This window comes from Schistocerca americana, chromosome 1, assembly GCF_021461395.2.
Source record: "Schistocerca americana isolate TAMUIC-IGC-003095 chromosome 1, iqSchAmer2.1, whole genome shotgun sequence".
Classification (NCBI taxonomy): Eukaryota; Metazoa; Arthropoda; class Insecta; order Orthoptera; family Acrididae; genus Schistocerca; species Schistocerca americana.
In genome coordinates, this window is record NC_060119.1 from 878,994,309 (window position 1) to 879,014,010 (window position 19,702).

At 36.2% G+C, this 19,702-nt stretch overlaps 1 protein-coding gene across 2 annotated transcripts in view; it reads left to right on the forward strand.

Annotated features, from left to right (window-relative positions):
- Nucleotides 1-19,702, forward strand: part of LOC124614170 (protein germ cell-less) — a 102,373-nt gene that overhangs the window by 66,316 nt on the left and 16,355 nt on the right. For both annotated transcript variants that reach the window (XM_047142922.1, XM_047142923.1), the window contains exons 6-8: nucleotides 4,792-4,967; nucleotides 8,684-8,885; nucleotides 13,721-13,936. In XM_047142922.1, the coding sequence (XP_046998878.1) occupies nucleotides 4,792-4,967; nucleotides 8,684-8,885; nucleotides 13,721-13,936 (594 nt within the window). The remainder of the gene's footprint in view (nucleotides 1-4,791; nucleotides 4,968-8,683; nucleotides 8,886-13,720; nucleotides 13,937-19,702) is intronic.

A 19,702-nucleotide genomic window follows, 5' to 3' on the forward strand; every position in this document is an offset into this window, starting at 1 on the left:
ATGTAGGTTGCAGTAGGTACTGGGAGATAAAGAAGCTTGCACAGGATAGAGTAGCATGGAGAGCTGCGTCAAACCAGTCTCAGGACTGAAGACCACAGCAACAACAAGCAAGGAAAATCAGCTTTAGCTATCAGATGAAGACTAGAGATATAACAAACATGACAGTATACCAAAAATAATGAATATTTTGATCTTATGAGCCTCGCAGTTCTTCCCCCACACCTAACATCTTGTCACAGACCCTCCTAATCGTTGGAACCAATATGATGCTAACAGCGAGTGGGAACCACTGTCTACTGTTTATTTATGCAACTGTAAAATGTGTGACAATTAACGACCCCACCAAGTGTGGTGTAATATGGTTTCTGAATGCAAAAATACTTACAGACAGATAACTTAAGTTTATGAAAATGTGATGAAAGAAGCTTAAGTTTAAATAAAGCGCATCATTTTTAATGGTGGAGGAGTGAATATTCATGATGCAGATCAATCAGGTTGATCTTCAGTTGTGACTGACAATCTCAAATCAAATGTTGAGGAAGTTATTCAACAAGTTAAATGTTTCACTGTTGATGGAGTGAGTTTGTGCTTTACTGAATTTCATGATCAGTTCTTTTTCAAATTGTTAGTAATGATTTAGTCTATAGAAAAGTTTGGGCTGGATTGGGCTCCTCAACTTTTAACAGGTGAACACAAAAAATTTTGAATGGAAGCTGCACTGTATTGTGTTATTCAATACAACAAGGATGGTGAGGGGCTACATTGTTACTGGTGATGTGATGCGAAGTGAGTTTTGCATAAAAGTACAGAAACAAAGTGCCATTCAATGGAAAGTACCCATTTGTGATATCCCCCTGCCCTCCCACAGATAAAATGACAGTGTCTACTGTCAGGCCATTCAGACAACAAGCCTTATTCAAAACAAATGGTGAGGATTGTTGTCCAGCAGTGTTGTGCTTCTTCACGATAACACTTAACTATTTGAACACATTTATTCTTTCTTTCCAGCAACATTTCCGCAGTATCCTTGGAACTGAAAGCCTTCACAGAAAGTGACAAAACAAGCTGGGATATTTTTACTTCCCCTCTTGTTTTGCCATCTGCCTCCTTAAAATTAATTTTAACTAATTACCATTAACATATGTGAGTATGATGTGCATTTTCATAAAAGAGAAAGGTTGGCCCTCAGTTTTAAAGAATATAACACTAGATCTAATTTTGTGCTTAGTTTTATCTAGGTAATTGATTTTCTAATTTATTTCGACTATTCCTAGTTGATACTTTTGTTATAGAGTGAAATCCGTAATTGTTTCAAAACTTAAATTCTATTGGCGACTTATAAACAAATACAAATTCTGTATTAATTATAACAACTAATAGTATTCTCAAAGTATCTGACTACACAAAACATGTTAGCGAAGCCACCCTCTAATTAATTCTAAAGTAATTACCAGTTTTGTCAAAAGTATTATTTCTTTAATTATATCTATTAATTTCATCATTCATACAAATAATTCGGCCTAACCTTTGTAGTAGAAGAAACTGTTAAAAAGACGCAATTTTTCGATGTATTCAGTTAATTCAGTGAGTTAAGTTTTAATTCTGATTTCTGTAAATTAAACATAAAACAATGTGTAGTTTCAGTGCCTATTATTGTGATAATATTAAGGGCCCGATTTTTGGTCCCGACAATCAGTTCATGGCAGAGTTTCAGACATGGAACCTGTATTGGTTAGATCAACAACAATGCATCAACTTGTTGCTGTTGTTGTTGTTGTGGTCTTCAGTCCTGAGATTGGTTTGATGCAGCTCTCCATGCTACTCTATCCTGCGCAAGCTTCTTCATCTCCCAGTACGTACTGCAGCCTACGTCCCTCTGAATCTGCTTAGTGTATTCATCTCTTGGTCTCCCTCTATGATTTTTACCCTCCACACTTCCCTCCAATACTAAATTGGTGATCCCTTGATGCCTCAAACATGTCCTACCAACCGATCCCTTCTTCTAGTCAAGTTGTGCCACAAATTCCTCTTCTCCCCAATCCTATTCATTACCTCCTCATTAGTTATGTGATCTACCCATCTAATCTTCAGCATTCTTCTGTAGCACCACATTTCGAAAGCTTCTATTCTCTTCTTGTCCAAACTAGTTATCGTCCATGTTTCACTTCCATACATGGCTACACTCCATACATATACTTTCAGAAACGACTTCCTGACACTTAAATCTATACTCGAATTTAACAGATTTCTCTTCTTCAGAAACGCTTTCCTTGCCATTGCCAGTCTACATTTTATATCCTCTCTACTTCGACCATCATCAGTTATTTTGCTCCCTAAATAGCAAAACTCCTTTACGACTTTAAGTGTCTCATTTCTTAATCTAACTCCCTCAGCATCACCCGACTTAATTCGACTACATTCCATTATCCTCGTTTTGCTTTTGTTGATGTTCATCTTATACCCTCCTTTCAAGACACTGTCCATTCCGTTCAACTGCTCTTCGAAGTCCTTTGGTGTCTCTGACAGAATTACAATGTCATCGGCGAACCTCAAAGTTTTTATTTCTTCTCCATGGATTTTAATACCTACTCCGAATTTCTCTTTTGTTTCCTTTACTGCTTGCTCAATATACAGATTGAAGAACATCGGGGAGAGGCTACAACCCTGTCTCACTCCCTTCCCAACCACTGCTTCCCTTTTGTGTCCCTCGACTCTTATAACTGCCATCTGGTTTCTGTACAAATTGTAAATAGCCTTTCGCTCCGTGTATTTTACCCCTGCCACCTTCAGAATTTGAAAGAGAATATTCCAGTCAACATTGTCAAAAGCTTTCTCTAAGTGTACAATGCATCAACTTAGCTGTGAAATAAGTGTTACACCAATTGGCTGTGTGTTAAAGCAATGACAGTGTCTTTTCAATTTATTTGAAAGACTGTGAAATGCGTGGTTAGGTTTTTACTGCTTGTAGATGTTCAGCAGTAAACTATTGTAGCAGTATGTTGATGTTTGCCTGCAACCTGTTAATGAGTCTTATCGAAAGTTGAATTATATTATTGGGGGGGGGGGGGGGGGGTTGTGAACAGTGAAAGTAAAGAACTGTGAAACGCATCTGTGCAACTGTCGGCTACATCATTTAAAGTTGTCATTGTTATACTTCCACCCCCCCCCCCCCCCCCCCCTTTTGCAGCCATTATAGCAATGCAGTACGTCGGACCGAGGACAATCAACGAGATAATAAAGCAGGCAAATGTCACAGGTTTCCAGTAAAACTGGCCACCCTCCAGAATTTTAAGTCTGGCTATATGCATGACTTGGCAACATTGTAGAATGCGGAAATGTCTGGTGGAAGCGTTGCCTTGTACTTGAGCTGTTAGAGTGCGGACTTTTGATCAGTGGTAAACATCAGGGAATGTCGACACTGAGTCATGAGTTCAAGACCACAAACTCCCCAGTTTTTTAAAACTGCTTTTCAGGTGTGTGCAAAGGTTCCATGTCTGACGGAACCTCGGAGATAATTCATTTCACTTTCTAACCCACCAGTAATAGCAAAAACTTCTGGGTCAGTTCCACAAAACAGCTACTGGCTGTGTCAAGGACAGAACAGTACATGTTTGACTATTGTCTCACCCTGCCATGGTCACCAGTTGCAGGCAACGAGCCACACACCACCCGTTGCTTCATGTCAAGTGCCATCCAACCACTTGACATGGTACAGCACTATGACTGTATTTATCAGTTGTCATTTTCTTGTTTGAAGTTCTAATATTTGTCTTGCAGTTATATGTTGGGTTTTGCATGCTTGAAACTTATGAACTTTGTGTAAATTTTGTAAAATAGAGTTGCCAGTGGAAAAAAAGCATAGAATTTGTATCATATTGTTCGCTATGGGTGTCACAGAGAGGTGAAGCAAGTGGTGCCAGCTCGAATCATCTGTATTGTGTGTGAGGCAAGTGCTTTCGGGCAAAACCCATCAGAAAAGGATTTCCTTGTTTCAAGAAAGATTGTTCTGGCATTAATGATTTTTAGCATTCAGGAAGCTTTGATAACTAATGTATGTGATGAACTGGGACAATCACATGACATTTGCATTCAAAAAGACAAGGTTCAAAAGTCAGGTTTAGGAGTACTGCATGCTCTAATTCAAATCAAAAAATACTAAACACATGTATATTTCTGCATACTTTCTTGAATGTCATCAATTCTCTCATTGAGCATTCCATACAATAATATTACTGATGACAAATTATAATGTGTTTATGTTAAATTCTTAAGAGGAAATTAATGGCAGAGTCCTAAGATATGTACTTGAACAAAGGATCGTGTCAACATCTTATTTTTCATCTGATGGCTTAAGAAGTGTGTTGTGCTGTACATACTTCTCCATAGGGGTGTGTGCATTATAGCTGGTATTAGTTGCCAACAACTGAGATACCTTTCAGTCACAGTGTAAAAAAAGTAACTGACGAAACTGCATCACATGTTGCCACTATGAGATAACGCACTCTGCTGATGCTGCCAACCAAAATATCCACAAATAGTTAACTGTTTGGGAAGTAATCCCTCATGCATTTATTCTTCTGATCGTATGCCTTGAATCACATTGAGAAAAAATTGCAAGAATGAATTTCTGAGCAATTTTGAAAAGAAGAATCCAAAGGCAAACTCAGCTTCATCTGCTGGAAAGATACAGCTGTTGTTTTCTTGATTGTACTAACCTTCTTTGTCATTGATTGGTTGATGATTTTTAACTTTTACAATTGCTGTTAAAAGTTTGTTTTTTCCTTGTTTCAGTGAAGAACTGATGACAAAACTTGTAAGAAGTGTAGATCTTTTTGTGATATCATCAGAACTTTCTCTGTATCTTTTCCTGAGGAAGTGGTTGTACCTGCGGTTGAACATTCCACCTGATCCAAATGTGCCAGATGGAGTATCTCAGCCTTGCCATTATTTTCAAAATATAAGAAAAGGTGAGAAATTCTTATATTTTTAATGCTTTCATACAAAGGGTTAGTTGTGGTTGCATATTTTGCTTTAGGCATCTTATAAGTTACAAATAGGAAATTTTATTTTGTTTTTAACTCAAGATTTGGTGAAAATTACCACAGAAGTCAAACTTTTCATCAGACTTGTAGGAATTAAATCTTACTTAGGTAATGCAACAGTAAAATATTCAACACCTATCCACATGTGTCCAGAGTGAAAGCATCTCCATCCATACTGACATAGGTTTTGCATTTCAGATGATTGCCGGACAAAGTTATAACTTTGCCTAATTTTGTTGTAAATTTTCTGTTGGTCCACGAAAAAGGTAAAATGTGCTAAAGGTGGTTATGAAGAAGATATTAGCTTTTCATTATTGTTCTATGATTTCATAGATATAGTTGCATTTTGAAATCAGTCCCAACTGCACACAAAAATGTAAGGTATGAAAACTTGATGTAATTCTATAACATTTGCAGTTTGCTGGCAATAGTACAGTTGCGTTGCATTTGTTAATTTAATGTAATGAGTTCACAAGCTTTAATGTAGAAGGAATTTAGAAGTAATTGTTACTGGTATTTTCAGTAAGTGTATTATATTAATGATGTCCATAACAGGAATTGGGGATATTGTAAGTCGTCAGGAACTGTGAATGTAAGGACATCAGGTTGCACAGTTATGGTCAGTGGAACCACAGTAGTTTTGTACCTTGTTACAGTTACTTTTTTGTTCTTGTAAGTTCCTTTAATAAGTTTTATGAATTTCTCTATTCTTCTTGTGCCCTTTTTTATTGCTGAAATATTTTGCCACATTGTAAGCCATGTATCCTTGACTCCTCTTTATAGATTTTCATTCCTTGACCCTGTTCTTATATTATACCCTCATCCCTTGTCTTCTAACACTTGCCATATCATCTGGAGGAGACATCTGATACACAGAACTCCATGTCTTGTGGCTTTATTTCTATAACGTGTGGTGACCATTCCTTGGAAAAGTTATGTGTGATACACACTGTATTTGACATTGTTATCACTGAAATGTCAAAAATGTTCCAAAATTTTAAAATTGTCTTACAGATCACTTTTCTTAACAGACTGTAGAAGTCTGGAAAAATGCAGAAGTTTGGGGTTGCAAGTTATGTATTGATCAAATCCAACAGTTTTGTTTAGAAGGACCTTGTGAGATATTTTCAGCTGGCCTGTATTTTGAATTCTGACTGTGTCAATAACATTTAGAAACTTAAGGAAAAAACATAAATTGAATGCCAAATTTAACAGCAGAATGAGTAACAATATGTAATTCCTCAATGAAGCACAGTATCTGTGCATTTGAATAATTATGAAGAAAAGAAGATAATAACAAATCATACACAAATTTATAGTATATTATATTGTCACAGTAAATGAATAATAAACATTTGACAAGAAATTTTGACTTGCCAACAAATGTATTTTACTACATGAAAGCAGCCATCATTAGTTGCATTCTGAAATGAGAATTTAGAATAATACTGATGAAGATGCAGATACTTGAGTAACGTATGCAGCAGCAAGAATTTCTGTGAGTGAAAGCTAGTCTGTCCATATAATCATTGTATGTATTCCAATCAGGAAATACCGTTATTGTGATTAGCTTTTTGTTCACTAAATGGGAAAGCCCTATTACCTTACCTGATGAAATTGAATATTTAAAAGATAAATGATGTACATTGTCATCCAGTACATACAACATAGAAAAATAATATTTATGTATACCCTTAACAGCAGTATAGTTTGTGGTATCCCATATTATGCAAACAGCCTTTCACAAGTGTAACAGCCACTGGTGATAGACAAGTCTTTCATGTTCAAACTTAAGCTTTTTAATTGGCAAATTTGTATACTCTGCAGAAAGTGTGATGACTGTATAGTTGAGCTTGCTGTGATTGCAACCCACTGAAATGAATGGCAAAATAGGAAAATTCTTTTCTTATTTGCGCCAGCCTTTTTGGTTTTAAATGGTTCTTACCAGTCATGTTCAACACTTCCCTCTTTTCTATCCATTTATTAAAACTTTCTTTGTGTAGAGTACAGTGCTAATATGAGATTGTCTCATGACAAGTTGCTATTGTTATTGTGTTTGCTTTCACTTTGCATCTTATACTTCAGTGAAAGTTAGTACTTTTTTTAAAAAAAAAAAATATTTTTGTGTGGTCACATATTTTGCGACAATGTGCCAGTGATGCAGAATAGAAAATCAATTAAGTTTGACTCATTTTTGGGTGATAAAGGACACAGGAAACAGCTCCCATAACAAAACCACTGTAGTAATCTTTACCTAGTGCAATTGTAGCTGATTGTAAGTAAAATAGAATGGTGTTAATTGCAAAATTTACTAGAAGCATAATAATAATTCCATGTGGTTGAACAGGCTGGTGCAAGTCTTGCAATTGGTTGCCACTTTGGTGACTTGCGGGTTCATAACCTGTCCCAGTAACCCTACCAGAGAAAGGGGATCTGCAGTTTAATGTGAACCATGTGTTGTTCCTGGCAAATTTTCACTAAATTGAAATGTAAAGACTAGGCTAAAGGAAGATTGAAATATTTGATTCCACAGCTTTTTCGTTTCCAGCAGCACATTTTCACCAATGTACCACTGGGTCAGACAGAAAGATAATTAAAGATGAAACTAAATCATTAAAAAATACCTGTATCTCGGTCTGTAGGGTACACAGTTGTGTTCTATCAAGCTACGTTAGAATTTTCTGTATCTGTCTGTGGACAGTCTCCCATAGATTGTTGCTCAGTCTGATCAAAAAAAGAATTTTTTTTTTTAAAAATGCAGGTGAGGTAAACTTAAAACAGAAAGGAGGCACAGGAACTGGAAGCAAGATCTCTGTAGAAGTATTTTAGTCCATTTTAGTGCATTACTATAGGCATAAATAAATGTCTGCTCCACAGTGGGCTGGACCTCAAAAACACAAACATATGTGAACACATAGCTAAGCTCTCATACAACAGATGAAGTCAGTTTGTGTGTGTGTGTGTGTGTGTGTGTGTGTGTGTGTGTGTGTGTGTGTGTGTATTTGTATTTGTATTTGTTACTCTCTCAGCTCCATTGCACAAATGCTTAGCTACAATTTAATCTTGTTTATCTCTCTCTCTCTTATCTCTCTCACTCACTTAGTGCCTTTTAGTGTAAGGTGAATGGTTAGCTTTACTCCTTCCTTTGATAGACTAAAAATAATAAATGGCTAAAATAATAAAGTAAATCTGAAAGAAACACTGTATTCAGAGGAAAAAGGTGGAGAAAAATCAGGGAACTAAAAATTTAGAAGAAAAGCTTGTTCTGGGAAAGAAGATTCATCTAACATCACTGCAATAAAAACAGATATAAATTATCTGAAGAAACATTGGGGGAGGGGCTGCTAAATGAAAAGCATTCAAGATCCTGTCATTTGGGGTGGGGGAGGTGAGGAAAACAGAAGAAAAAAATTAATGTATTTCACAGTGTATTTCAAAATTTGCAGGTAGTTTCAGTAGTTCAGTCTGTGAAATAGGCTAGAAATAGCCTTGGTGTCTTGTAACCAGAAAATGAAATTTCACATTATTTACTCAATTAGCCATGTATGTGATACATATAAAATTATATATACACTTTGATGTCTCTACAATAAATGTGTTTTAATGTTTTCTTTAGTTATGAAAAATATCTTCCTTACTAGGTTTGTTACCCTTTCTGTTGACTGATGAGGGGAAGAAATATGTGGAAACATTCCAATCATTGAGGTTACAACATATTATTACTCATTATGCAGATCTTGGAATACTTGCAAATGATAATATAATTCCACAAAACTGGTTAACACCATTTTACCGCATTCAGTGGAGTAATGTCTTGCGCATCAACCAAGGACTGGATAAAGGGTGAGGCAACATTATTGCTATTGTGTAATATCTGTATTCTCTAGTATCTCATGCCCTATCAGGCATTATTACAAAATAGAAATAATGGTTGTGTTTTGCTCATTTAAACTCTGTGGAAAAATAACAGTATGCTTCTCACATGAAAGTAATGACTTTTTCTCATGACTTCTATGAAGTAGCATAACCGGAAATGTCCAGTATTAATTAGACCATGCAAGTTGCTTATAAACCATTGCCCTATGAAGTAAAGTTCAGGAAACAAGAAAATAGAACTAAAAAGCAAAGTATTGTTCATGTGATTATTGATTTCAAATTTCCCGTCAAAATATAAATTGCCATTTCAGTCTCTCAAGATGATTTTGATAGTAATAACTATTATTATTATTATTATCATCATCATCATCATCATCATAATAATCATCATCTCGAAAGATAGAAATGGCAATTTATATTTTGCATTCCCTTTGCTTCAAAGTGTTCAGAGTTTTTATGCTGATTATTGTTGCATGTGGTGAAGTCCAGGAAAAATACTTGGCTGTGTTGTTACTTATATACATGAATACTGATGCTCTTATCCTGCAGGGAACAAATGTTAATGAATAAAATTGTGAGATATTTCTTCCTGTAGCTTCCCTATATCACTGTACTCTTTCCCTGACCAAGTAATTTTGAGCAAAGAGGGCACTGAAGCTCACATATCTGTAGGTGTTTTTAGCATTATTTATCATTTTTAATGAGTTCTTATCTCATTTCACATAGTGACCCCATCTCTTGTCAACAGCGCTACCTGTGACAGACAAGACATGTGGTTTTGTACTCTGGTAAACATAATTTATTAACTATATGAGAGAAGGAAAGTTGCTACTCACCATATAGCGGAGATGCTGAGTCGCGATAGGCACAATAAAAAGATTCACACAATCATAGCTTTTGGCCATTAAGGCCTTTGTCAGCAGTAGACACACACACATGCAGGCGCGCACCACACACACACACACACACACACACACACACACACACACACACACACACACACGTGCAACTTGCACACGTGTCTGCAGTCTCAGAGAGCTGAAACTACACTGTGAGCAGCAGCACCAGTGCATGATGGGAGTGGCAACTGGGTTGGGGGTAAGGAGGAGGCTGGGGCAGGGAGGGGGAGGGATAGTATGGTGGGAGTGGCGGACACTGAAGTGTTGCAGTTTAGACGGAGGGTAGGAGAGAAGGTGCGGAGGGGGCAGGGGGTAAGTAGCGGAAAGGAGAGAAATAAAAATAAAATAAATTAAAAGACTGGTGTCGTGGTGAAATGACGGCTGTGTAGTGCTGGAATGGGAACAGGGAGGGGGCTGGATGGGTGAGGACAGTGACTAACGAAGGTTGAGGCCAGGATGGTTACAAGAATGTTGGATGTATTCCCTGCAATACCCTGGATATCCATGTAAAAGTTTCACAAAAGAAGACCACAATGATACAGGTTTTCCCGGCAATAGTATTGACAGAGATCCTTAATATTATATAAAGTATGATCTGGTAAAGATAGTGTCAGCATCAAACCATACCAAAACTGAGTTTGTATTTATTCTTGGTCATGTTAGACCAAAAAATTATAAAATAAAAATAAAAAGCCACGACTCGCTCAAGAAATAAAGGTATCTATAGGACAAAAAAGAAACTGTATCTTTCAGTCAAGAATAGCTCTAATGTCAGTACTGTAGCTCTACTCAAGAAATGCTGAAGAATATTGAACAAATTGACCCACACATCAAAGCATACACTTTATGATAGGATGAGAGCCACATCAGCCAAGAAAATTAAGATCATAAGCAATACATATAATGAAGGGGGCGATTGGTAAAATTAAAGATGAAGAGGAGCAGACAACTTTAACAGTAGATGATACTTTATTAACATATATGTGTAGTGTTGCAAAACTCTTCAACAAGCACTTTGCTTTGGTAACTGATAAAATGTAGTTGTCAGGTTCAGGAATACCTGAGACCAGACTTTACATATAACTTCAGTAAAATGAAAATCCCTTTCAACACTGGAAGAATTAATGACTATCATAAAAAATATTGTGTTCATTATTATAGAGTGTTGTTCTGAATTTATTAACATTCTATATTATTTGCATGACTAATCATTTATCATTGGAACATTGCCTGTTTGCCTGAAATATACTGTAGTCAAGCCACTGTATATCAGGGACAAAGAAATACTATCAAACTGCTGTCAGGCTTCACTTGTATGAGCATCTTCCAACATGTTAGAAAAATTAAGTATTAACTTTGAGTGCTAATTAAATATTTGACTATAAATAAATATTGTTGAAATCACAGTTTGGCTTTCTAAAGAGTTATGTTATTGAGAAGGCTATTTACATATGTAGTGAGAATGCATTTTATTATGCAATAAATTAGAGATTACTGGTATATTATATGATGTGTAAAAGACTGTGCAAGTTGCAACAGCCTTGTTATGACATCATGGGGAGTGTGCAGATGGTTCAAGTCATATCTGCCAGGGGGGGGAAGGGCAATAACAAAGATTTCTGTCCTAAGCTATCAGTTTGCATCCCAGTGGGAACTAATTGTATGAGATAATATACAAGATCCCATTTTAAGGCCTTTGTTTTTTCTCAAATATAATAATAATCTTTCAACAGTGTCAGTAACACATGCTAAGTTTGTTTTCTCTACAAATTAAAAAAAAGTGATAAACAACAAATCAAATGTGGCTTTAGAAAGAGCTATTGATGAAATGGTTGCTTGACAGTTGACTGTCAGTAAAATAAAAATAAAGTGACCCTCAAAATATGTGTACTCCTACTCCCAATGTGGTGTAATATGTGGTAATGGTTAGGGCATAAATTTGTGCCATCACCAGACCGATTTCTGAGTTGATTATTAGTGTTAATAAATGTGCAAATTGATCATTTTATCTGCACCCACAGTTTGAGGATATCAGTTTCACTCCAAGTTGTAGGAGAGTTTTATTCAAGTTTAAGACTGTATTCATGTGTTACACAAAACTTGAAATGTGTACTGCACTCAAGGTAAGTTACATTTATATGCACTGTGAATCAGTATGAAGTGTGTAACAGGAGATTACTTTTTATTGTACTGTACATTAAGGTTTCTTCTCACGCAATACTCAGATGGTTCCGTCCTGGAAGCTGGTTCTTGGAATTTTGCAAGTAGATTTTATGTGGCATACTGCATGTTTCTTATTGTGTGTCTTGTCCATAGCAGCTTGACTGTCACATCATCAGCAAGGACAGTGTCTAGTATCTCAGTCATGTAGTAGGTTGAACAGTTCCATTTGCCATGGGAATGGAAACACACTCTCTTTAGCACAGCAGCCAACTGTTTAAGATTTTCCCACATTTCTGGTAGATACTTCCCATTAGTCAAACAGACTTGTTTGATCCACTGCCCATGTCACACGTAACACTGAATAAAAAAAATTTTGCCCATTGTAATTTGCCAGTTTGAAAGTGAGGTATTAGACTGCCAGACCAGAGCTAATATATGGTATTTTTAAAATGATCAGATAACCTCCTTTTATGACAGTGAATCCACATCCCCAGTAGGACACTTGTTCAGACTGCAAAAAACATAATACACCCATTAACAATTGGTATTAGTGATTAGCGATAGTTGTTGTGCTAGAGCAAAGGTGCTTATGTTCTCATGACTAGTGGAATTTTTTTGACCTGCCATATGACTCTGATACTAGACATTGTACTTGGTGATATGTGACAGCTGAGCAACAATAGACAAGACATGCAATATCAGTACATTTTATCATGACCAAACTGTGGGTGCCTAATGTAGGAGACATTCTGTGCTTAAGATTAGGCAGGGACTACTCTACCCATGTGCCCTAGTGCCAAGGCTGTATCTCAATTAGGGTACAACTACTACCACTAGAGCCTTAACAGTCTGTTAACAATGTGACATTGTTGCAGTCTATCGTGAGTTGTAATAGTAGATAGATGGTCAGTCTGTAACAAATCGCAGATCAGTTTTATGTTGGACAACTACAGTGAATAGTGTGCAGGAATAACACCGTCAGTAAGTCTCTGCATGATCTTTAATTCCCCTGATTTTACTGACGTAGATCATGAAATGTATCTATGAAACAGTAATAAGTTGTCTGAACTGTTTAAAAACGTATGTTCATGAAATTTTAACAGTAAATCTTTACATGATACACAGTACTTAGTGCAGTTTCTTTCACTGGACATGGATGACTGTCTGTATTATGATCCCATTGCTTACAAAATAAGCCAGTGATGAGATGCTATTGTTCTTCTCTCCAATCTGTTAGCAATCAAAGGTAGATGAGCATTGAGAACTGGTTGAACAAGGCGTTTGTAAATCCTGTTTGTTGTCTTCAGATATTATTTGCAGCATTCCTTTTGTGAAAGAACATTCATTCTTATGTCAACAACTTGTGCGATAAAGTTTTGCGTGGAAGTATTATTTGTTACTGTTTGTTCACTTCAGTTCATTTGCAGTCTTTCTGATTTCAGTCAGCATTGAAAACATTTTCTTCTTCTTTTTTTCCAGTGGCTGACAATTATAAGTCCATTGTTTCTTATCAAGCCATTTTCATTTCATGAGTTTTATGTTGTTTTCTTATCAACTCCTTCAGTGATAATAAATGTATGTTTCATCAATATCTTCCCTCTCTGAAATGTGGTTAAACTGATAAATATTAAAAATAAAAATTTAGGAAACTGTTGCTTATTCCAAAGGTTCTATCCTGAAATTGTGTTTGGAGGCCTTATACATCTTAATATACGTTGAAAACAACATTTTTGTCCACAGACCAGAGGAGATGAACAACCAAGAATTTTGGGGAAGCTGCATGCGTCTTGGTCGCGTTGTGCCAGAGCCTAACAGTATGTGGCGGTGGATGGACTTCAACAATGGACTAGATCTTGTGTGGTCGTGTGATGCCTTGTCTGTTAAAGTTAAAAGGTCACACGAGACAGACAGTACATTTCTGTTGAGCCAGGCACCGAGGCGGCACTTCATGGTTAGGTTAGTACACAGGCTATGAATGTATGAGTATACTTCTAGATTTTACTCATATAATGTTGATTTGGAAACAATTTGCAGATATTGTGCTAATATCAGTTGTCACATGATAGACACACACACACTCCCAGAAGATTGTCATTCTTGTGCACTGTGAAGCAAATTAAGACTTCAGAGTACAGTTTTGGGGTAATTCACCTTCATATATAAATTTCCGCCTGCAGCTCGAGGTTTCGCGGTCGCGTTCTCGTTTCCCGAGCACGGGGTCCCGGGTTCGATTCACGGCGGGGTCAGGGATTTTCACCTGCCTCGAGAAGACTGGGTGTTTGTGTTGTCCTCTTCATTTCATAATCATTCTTGAAAGTGGCGAGATTGGACTGAGCAAAGGTTGGGAATTTGTACGGGTGCTGATAACCGCACAGTTGAGCGCCCCACAAACCAATCATCATCATCATCATCGTCATCATCATCACCATATATAAATTTCCTTCCTCTTTTTTGTAACAATATTGCATGAAATCAATACATAGTCATGATAGAATAGATTTATTGTTTTTGTACATGGCTTTTGCAAGTGACTTCATGTTATTTAACCAACTATCTTTTGCCTAACTGTTTTACACATCTTTGAAGGTCTCAAAAAGAATAATTGTGTTACTCATATATTATTTTAGCAATTGCATCATGTCATAACATGTAGATATGTAGTGGCCATTTCCTTGTTATTAAATTGTGTGTAACTGTTTTCTTCAGTTGAAGGTTTGGTTAGATTTTACTATCTCTTATAAAGAATTTGGCTGGTGACATATTTTTACCAGGCTACTATGGTTCATGGTGATCCACTCTTTCTTAAGCACGGAAAGGAAGGGTAACAAGGTCATATTCATATGGAATAGCCAAAAATTGGTTGATACTTGCTTCTAGGAAACTGTATATAAAGTATATAGCTTTAATGATATGATAACTGTCTGGGAATATATTTTGTGCACTGTGAATTAAAATCAGACATGTAATATGTAGCCATTTTCCCACAGAATTCTTGGCTACACCTGGATATTATTTAACAACAGAACATTAAATAATGAAACTAAATAATTAATTATACAATGTGTAATACAGAAAAACAAGATTTACTGTACTGGGCACCAAATTGGAAACATTTGGAGCAGGAATGACAACATTATGGAATGCTAATTATGAGCTGCAACCAACAGTGCACGAAATATAGAAATAAAAAAAAGGCACAAAATTTGGGGAGCGGGGGTGTCTCTTTGCTTAGTAAGTATTTATTTATTGGATATGGTAAGAGTGCAATCAGAATGTTAAAGTAGTATTTATAAAGAGCACCCTTCATTTAAATCATGAGAATGGGAGTAGGCATACAAATGTAAAATACATTATCAACGTTTGTAGAATGATCTTGACTTTTCAAAAACAGCTAAAAGAGCAGTGAAGCTCTTTGTTAGAGTTTTGACCACCTGACATAATATGATGCAAATTGTTTCCATTTAGATATCAATGAGAGCAATACATAAAAATCTGATTAATGAATATGAAATTAAAGTGTGCATATGACAATGAGTTGAAGGGCTCTTAGATTCTGGAGTTCCTTTATCCATGGCGATAGGAGATACAACAAGAAAAAAAAATACAAGAGATTTTTACTGTCTTCATTTTCCCATCTCTTTCATCTGGACCACTGCTGTCAAAGGCTATGTTTCTTTCTGTATAATGATCCCAAAACAGCACTATATGCTACCACATATACACCAACTGCACATTTACTAACCAGAGATGCTTCATACCTTGCTTGCTGTCATCATGTTTCAACCTTTTATATTTCTTGTTCTCTCCTCCAAGCCTGTTAGTTTATTTGAACATTTTTCTTTTATAAGAAAAAACAATAAGAATTAATTTGTTTCCTTTTTATAGTTGAAATGTATTATTAGTCTTTAAATTATTTGCACTAGTTTTCTTCTTATACTTAATCTTATTTTCACATATTTTGCTCCCTCCACCTTCCACACACTCAGGTCACAAACTGCTGCTTCCTATCAGACATATTTTAGCAAGTAGTATACGGTTTACATCACCACCTAAAAACAGATATCCTTCTGCCTCAGAGTACTACGGTTCACAAAGACCATTGCTGCAGCCAGAAACGCCTCAGACCTAGTCTTGCCAATGTATTTTAGTTACCACATACCCAGAAATGACCAAAATCTAAATTTTTCATGACCAAAGACAGTGGTTTGTACCCAGACAGTTATATAGGGATCTACATTGTAATGTGGATTCTGAACTAAGGTGTAAACTGGCATTTTTCATGCATACAAAGAATTCACAGAGTTTAAAGCAGAAAAAAAGATATGTAAATAAAACCATCCATTTGACAGTCAACCTATGGATATGTACAAATAGTCTAATAATTTTCCACTTAGCCACAGAGTCGACAGAACTCAAACAGATATTCAACAATGCATGTAACCCGTCGACCCCATGAATAATTGGAAATTTTTGTTCCATCCGTAGTGACCTACTGTTAAGCAGCCACCAAAATTCAAGAAAGTTACATTTGTCAGATGCCTAGGTTTCTTTACCCATCTTTTGCTGTGTATACATTCACTCCAGAAACTAAAACCATTTCAAAATCTACACAGAACATTCTTTCACTCATATTGTGCACTACCCAACTCCGGAAGTCAGAATAAATAATGGCACTGGAATAAAATGAGACAGAAGATGTTGAGATTCTAGGAATGAGAATAGTATGTATTCGCCTTTAATCTGTATCATAAAAATGTCATCAGTGAAGTGTAAATATGTAAAACTGCAACCAGTCACTTTTTTGAAATAGTTGTTTATTCGTTCCATGAATCAGTTTTCGAATGTTTTCAGACTCGTCTTCAGATGGTTCTCCAGAAGTTACATAGCTATTTAGCTGTTTCAGTCATAATGCTGGCTGCTGGCTCTGTAACAAAAAGATGGAATATACTTTAATGCATCACCATGAGCATTGTTTATCTGTTGATTTGGATCCAGAATTTAGTTTTGTACTTACTGTGCCAGTGTGGGTGGCTTTTGTTGTTCATATACAAATGTCTGCTTTCATTTTGATGGCTTGTTGGTAACACATCACTCACTTTTAAACAATGTGTGTGCATACACACAGTGATAATGAAACTTTGCCAACATCCAGCATGTGCTAGGACAACTGTTTACTGGTTACAAAGATCTTGACACAAAGATTTGACATAGGTCTACTTTGCTCAGAGATATTATTTGTTTTTGTTAGCATGAAGATAAGTTTGGGTTCTGGAGAAATGCAGTAACATGTGAAGCAGTACTGAACTTACAAGTTGTATTAGATGACTGGATGAAGAAAGAACAAACCTACATTCATAGCTTTTGTAGATTTAGAGAAAGCTTTTGATAATGTTGTCTGAAACTTTTGAAGGTAGCAGGGATAAAATACAGAAAGTAAAAGTTTATTTACATACTTGTATGGAAACCAGATGGCAGTTATAAGAATTGAGGGACATGAAAGGCAAACAGTAGTTGAGAAGGGGGCAAGGAGTGTTTGAGAAGGGAGTGGGACAGGGTTGTAGCCTATCCCCAATGTTATTCAATCTGTACATTGAGAAAGTGTGAAAGGAAACTGAGCAAACATTTGGAAAGGAAATTAAAGTCAAGGGAGAAGGCCAAGGTTTGATGACTATATTGTAGTTCTGTCAGAGAACAGCCAAGAACTTGGAAGAGTAGTGGAATGCAATGGATCGCATCGTAAAAAGAGATTTTAAGAGGAACATCAACAAAAGTAAAACAGAGGTGTGATGTTGTGTAGTCAGATTAAATCAGGTGGATCTGAGGGAATTTGATTATGAAATGACACACTAAAAGCCTTTCAATGGACTACGGAAAGAGTATGAGTGTGAAAAATGTATACTATCAAATTAATTGGTAAACACATATGAAAAATCCAGTAAATAAAAAGTTAAATTTAAAAAAATGTTATATAGGCTTACTAGGTACCATACTCAAAGATACAAAGAAAAATGTTAACCTTGAAAATGACACCAGAAATGTTTGAAGCTATTTATAATGCACTGAAGGAGGAATATGTGAAGGCAAATAAATTTAATACATACTGGAGTCATGGAACACTTTTATTTCCACAGAAGTTGTAGATTTTCTCCATTATATTCTCGGTGGTAAATCCTGGCTGTACTTCATGGCTAATAGCATCCACAATTTTTTTATAGCTCTCACTTTTATTCTGTTTTGGTATTCGGGATGTTGTAAGGTACACAGTGCTTCATCTGCCTTGAATATTTCTATCAATTTCGATATATATGCGACGCACCATTTAAATTTGGGAGTCATATTGATAAACATTGTGTGTCAGACAGCTGCAGCAATGCTAGCACTCCAAGCGGTTGATTTCTCCATGCAAGTAAGCATAAGATGAACACTTCCTTTCATCAAATCTAAGGCAAGGCGCTAGATTTGATCAAAGAAAATTTGACCAATGCCTAACTTTGACAAAGTTCTTACTACACTATCAAATTTTACTATAGTCTAATATTGACCTTACCAATCGACTTCCCAGCAACCCACTCTGAAACACTGCATCATAACTTGTACACAATGAGGATATTTCACAAAAAAAAAGGGAAAGTGTAAGTGAGGAAAACATATAAGTGAAAAATGTATAAATGGAGTTTTACTGTATTGCTGCTTTGGTGGAAGCAAAGAGGATGTAACATGCAGAATGCAGACCATCAATATCAAGAAAAGCATTTCTGAAAAAGAGGAATTTGTTAACATCTAATATAAATTTAAGCATTAGGGTCTTTTCTTAAGGTATTAGTCTGGAGTGTAGCCCTTGTACAGAATTGAAATGTGGATGATAAGCAGTTCAGACAAGAAGAGAATAGAAGCCTTAGAAATTTAGTGCTATAGAAGAATGCTGAAGATTAGATTGGTTGATTGAGTAACTAATGAGGAGGTACTAAATCAAATTGCAGAAAAAAATGGCAAAACTTAACTAAAAGAAGGGATTGGGAAACACCCTGAGACTTAAAAAAAAATTGCTAATAGTGGGATGAGTGAGGAGGGGATTGTAGAGGAAGATGTAGGAGTGAGTGCAGTAAGCATGTTCAAATTTATGTAGATTTCAGTAGTTATTCAGAGATGAAGAGGCTTGCACAGTATAGAACAGCGTGGAGAATGGCATGAAATGTCTTCAGGCTGAAGAAGAAGACAACAACAACAACAACAACAACCACCAACAACCACCACCAACAACAAACATGAATAATTCTTCTACATGGTTCGTAAACACATTAACACAACATGGTGCTTCGTGAATGTTCAGATACGTGTTCTGAAGATGTCCAAAGATCTAGTCTTAGGACGACAGTAGTTTGTCATATTTATGAGGCAAGAGGAAGTAAATTCTGGATCAGAAGAGCACTAATAAAAATATTGTTTCATGGCAGCAAGGCCTTGGGACTGGGAATTTGATGACATGATCTGAGAGAAGTAGAGAGTGTGGAGGTTATGGATCAGGAGCAATTGAAAGTTTGTGAAGTTGGCCCCAGCTGTGTGTCAGAGAACTAGACAGAACAAATTGGCTGGAAAATGATGACAAGCACTACCAGTTCCAACTGGTGATGAGTCTTGAGCTCTCCTTTATTCAGTCAAAACAAAACAGTTTTCTGTTGAATGGGAACATATTAATTACAAAGCAAAGAGGAAATTAAAGTT